The sequence below is a fragment of the Peromyscus californicus genome, unplaced genomic scaffold, assembly GCF_007827085.1.
Source record: "Peromyscus californicus insignis strain IS unplaced genomic scaffold, ASM782708v3 Scaffold_3__1_contigs__length_106647218, whole genome shotgun sequence".
Taxonomy (NCBI): domain Eukaryota; kingdom Metazoa; phylum Chordata; class Mammalia; order Rodentia; family Cricetidae; genus Peromyscus; species Peromyscus californicus.
This window is the reverse complement of record NW_026294551.1, coordinates 64,226,112-64,230,264: the sequence shown is the minus strand read 5'-3', so window position 1 is coordinate 64,230,264 and position 4,153 is coordinate 64,226,112. Positions and strand designations below refer to the sequence as shown.

At 46.6% G+C, this 4,153-nt stretch overlaps 1 protein-coding gene across 1 annotated transcript; it reads left to right on the top strand.

Annotated features, from left to right (window-relative positions):
* Positions 1–1,937: 1,937 nt before the first annotated feature.
* H3-4 (H3.4 histone, cluster member) lies at positions 1,938–3,248 on the top strand. Its single transcript, XM_052756905.1, has one exon. It carries the CDS (start codon positions 1,938–1,940, stop codon positions 2,346–2,348), a length of 411 nt encoding a protein of 136 aa, XP_052612865.1. The 3' UTR covers positions 2,349–3,248.
* Positions 3,249–4,153: the final 905 nt, after the last annotated feature.

Genomic DNA, 4,153 nt, shown 5'->3' with positions numbered 1-4,153 from the left:
ACCCTTGTATCTGTAAGCCAGCCCCAATGAAATGTTTTCCATCTTAACAGTGGTTAAGAGCACTTACTGTTCTAGAGGACCTAGGTTACTCCCTGCCCCATGCCAGGTGGCTCCCAAAATTGTGCACATAAACCCAAGCAGGCACACATACAAATCAATAAATAAATCTTTTAAAGTTAGTAAAACTTCTCTAACATAACTAAAATGATTTTTGCTGATTCTAGACAGTTACAAACAGTAAACTCTGAATAAGTAAGAATTAGTCATTTCTCATTATGACAGAAAAAAAAAAAAAGTAGCTCACCAACAAAAACCCCAGTATCACATTTCCCAAATAAGGGAGTCAGAGCTCCTGGAACCTTGAACATGTTACTATGTGGGCAAGGATGACTTCGAATTCCTGACTGGGCTACCTTTAACTCCCAAGTTCGGGATTACAGATAGGTGTCAACGTGCACAGCTTTCCGGTGATCATTTTGAAAGAGAGCTGGAGGTTGTGTGTGGACCAGCTAAAGGGTAAGAAATCACTGGGATCGTGGAAGTTGTTTCGTTTCTGGTTCTGGGCAAGTGTGGGGCAGGTAGAAGGTGCTCTCCTGGGAAAGCGGGATGAAGGATGTCTAAAGACAGGAAGTCCACCGGCTGTTTAGGAGGTTGTCTTAGTAACTGCTCCATTGCTGTAAGGAGCCACTAAGGCCAAGATAATGAAGAAAAGGAAGCATTTAACTGGGGGTTTGCTTACGATTTCAGAGGGTGAGCCCATGATCATCCTGGCAAGCAGGCCAGCAGGGGGCTGCCTCGGTAGATGAGAGCTTGCTTTCTTACATCCGGATGGGCAGGCAGGAGGCAGAGGAAGCCGGAATCAGCCTAGTGTGGGCTTTGGAAACCTCAAAGCCCAACCCCCGAGACACACCTCCTCTGAAGACCACACCTCCTAATCCTTCCTAAACCGGTTAGGGCAGCTAGGGACCAAGCGTTCAAATTAAGAGCCTACGAGAGCTGTTCTCATTCAAACCACCACAAGGGTCTTTCAGGGAAGAGAGGAATTGGTCCAAAGTTAGGGCAGGGGGTACAAAACAAAACAAAACGACCACATCTGTTGAGCTTGATCAGTGAGAGCTGGAAGTTCAGCTGACTGCTGGCGTAACAGGTTGGGAACCTATGGTGCTTGTCTAGCCTTTGTCACGGGCCAGCAAGGACACAGCAGGGACCTTTTTTTAATTTTAAAATGTCTCTTTTAATTTTAAAATATTTTTAAATTTTAAAGCACTTTTTATTTTAATGCTAAAATACTTTAGTGCTGAAGTATTTGTAATTTAAAATATTTTTAAATTAAAATTAAAATATTTTAATTTTAAAATATTTGTAATTTAAAATACTTTTAAATTGTGCCAGCAGAAGAGGGTTGTCGGATCCCCTGAGATGAGTTATGGGTGGAAGGGAGCCATCACGTGGCTGCTGGGTATTGAACCGTGGTCCTCTGGAAGAAAACAAGTTCGCTTCACTGCTGAGCCACCTCCACCCTGGGAAGTCCTTAAAACCTCGACTCTTTTTCTAATAGCCCAGAACTCAGGAAAATTATGCCTTGGTGCCATATATAAGAAGCACGCAGAGGTCCTAGAAGATTCTTTGTGACTTGGCAGTTGAGGCAGAGTTGTTAAATTTAAAAAAAAAGCTCTGAGAAAATGACTTGAGTTTTTCTATAATCTGTGCTGCTCTCCTACCCCAACAGCATCCGCTAACATCTCTGGAGGCAACGCCACCCGGGGAGAATATAAGGGGCAGGCTGTAAAGAGGCACGCCCACAGACCAATCAGAGTGCAGCATTCAATCATGCCACCTGGTAGGCAGCCAATAAGAATGCAGCGGGCTCTATAAAAGCCATGCTCACAAGCCGCTCTGCGCCCTCGAGGAGCAGGGAAGGAAGGCGCTTCAGCAGGATGGCACGCACCAAGCAGACCGCGCGGAAGTCGACGGGAGGCAAGGCTCCACGCAAGCAGTTGGCCACGAAGGTGGCTCGCAAGAGTGCACCGGCCACTGGTGGCGTGAAGAAGCCGCACCGGTACCACCCTGGTACGGTGGCGCTACGAGAGATCCGCCGCTACCAGAAGTCGACAGAGCTGCTGATCCGCAAGCTGCCGTTCCAGCGCCTGGTGCGTGAGATCGCCCAGGACTTCAAGACGGACCTGCGCTTCCAGAGCTCTGCTGTGATGGCGCTGCAGGAGGCCTGCGAGTCCTACCTCGTGGGGCTCTTCGAGGACACCAACCTGTGCGCCATCCACGCCAAGCGGGTGACCATCATGCCGAAAGACATCCAGCTGGCTCGTCGCATCCGCGGAGAGCGGGCCTAGACCTCACAGGCTCTTCATCCTTGCGCTGCCACCAACCCAAAGGCTCTTTTCAGAGCCACCCACTAAGTCTGAAGAAGTGGTTGTAACCTTCCAGATCCAGTCTGGTGCGCCCTTGGTGTACGGAGATCGGAGAGGTTGGCTGGGAGGCCGAGGGAACGTGCAGGGATCGGACTAGCCAGGCTTAGCTGAGAACCCTTACCCGTTAACCTGCTTGGTCTGCAGTTCCGTCCCCGGCTTAACTAGGCCTTCACTTTAGAGGTGTAGTAGCCTGAACATGGTAGCACAAGGTTGTAGTGGGAACTGAGTCCAGCTTCCACAGGCGGCAAATACACTGCCACAACCATGGTGTGTGTTTGCATGGTGTGCTGACTGGAAGTCTGCATTAACTCATCCAGGTGTGTTAGCTGTGCATTATTAGAAGTCCAGCAAACTGCTTTGGATGACTTACCTGGTTTAAGAGGCTGGCTACTCCTCTGTGTCAAAAGTTAGCCTTTCTCCTGTGATGGAAAGCACAGTGAACTTCGTGCTTTATTAAACTCTAGTCTGTGTTAACTTTGCCCATCTGTTAAGACGGCTAAGAAAAATGTTTCCAGGGACACATCCAGAGGATCCTGTGTTGTATAGATTCCAAATTTCCATTTAGGGGAGGGAAGTCCAGCTATTGTGTTGACTGAACCTAAGTGGTAAGCAATAGGAACCTCTAGTCCAGAAGTCCAAGAGGGTGTTTTGCCCTGGGATTTTATTCTCTGGGTGTCACTAACCTTGATTTCTCATATGCCCAGTACTGTGTAACAGACTTCTGAATCATACAAAGAGTTGATGGTGTCCTGGAGATGATAGGCATTTTGAAACTAACCAGCTTGCGCAGAACTCAAACTGAGAAGAACCTAATTGAACTGCATAGTGGAGGCCTGAGGGAGAAATAGCGTGAATATATGGCTGTAGGTTAATGCAAAAAAACTTTACTCCTGCTAAATAGTGAGATCACTTATTAATGTCTTTGTTAAATATATAACCAAGGACTAGTGTTGGGAATATGATTATGTTCCATTTTGTGGCCCATTGATTTCAAAGTGCTTAGTGCACTGTTTTGGCATCGACGGTAAAAAGTACTCTTAGCAAGGGGTATGCATGAGATGTTAGTATGCATCTGAAGAATTCTGAAGCCCATTAGGTCTCATTTACTCAAAACTTAAAGGCACCACAAATTTAGTTTTCGGTACTGGAGAACGTATAAATTTTAAGATATATGTGAGTTAATGGCTGATGATCCCTGGAGAGCCATCCAAAAAGTTGAGAATGCTCAGGGACAACTGTCCCTTTCTCTCAAATCAGCTGTAAACCTAATGCTATTTAATATATGTATATATATAGTTTGGAGCTGAGGAGATAGCTCGGTGGGTACAGTGCTTGCTACTTAAGCATGGAGCCCTGATTTTGATTCCCAGATCCCAGATAAAAAAAAGCCGCATGCTGGGCACACAGAGCCCTGGGGCTTGATGGCCATCAGCTTAGTCTACTTGGCAATTGAAGTCCAGTGAGACCCTGCCAAAAAAGATAAAGTGGGGGTTATACAGACGGCAGTTAAGATGCTTGCTGCTCCTCCAAAACCCTAGAGTTTGTTTCCCAGCACCCACATAGGGTGGCTCATAATTGCCTGTAACTCCAGTGCTAGTGAATCCGACCCCTTCCTCTGGCCTCTGAAAGCACCCACATACATGTACACAAGTGTACTAGCAAGTGTGCACATGCAAACAATAATAAAATAAAAATTAAAAGGTGCAAGGCTCCCATGGAACAATATC

Excerpts from the sequence above, each read along its gene's own strand:
- H3-4 (XM_052756905.1), top strand. The coding sequence starts at position 1,938 with ATGGCACGCACCAAGCAGACCGCGCGGAAGTCGACGGGAGGCAAGGCT.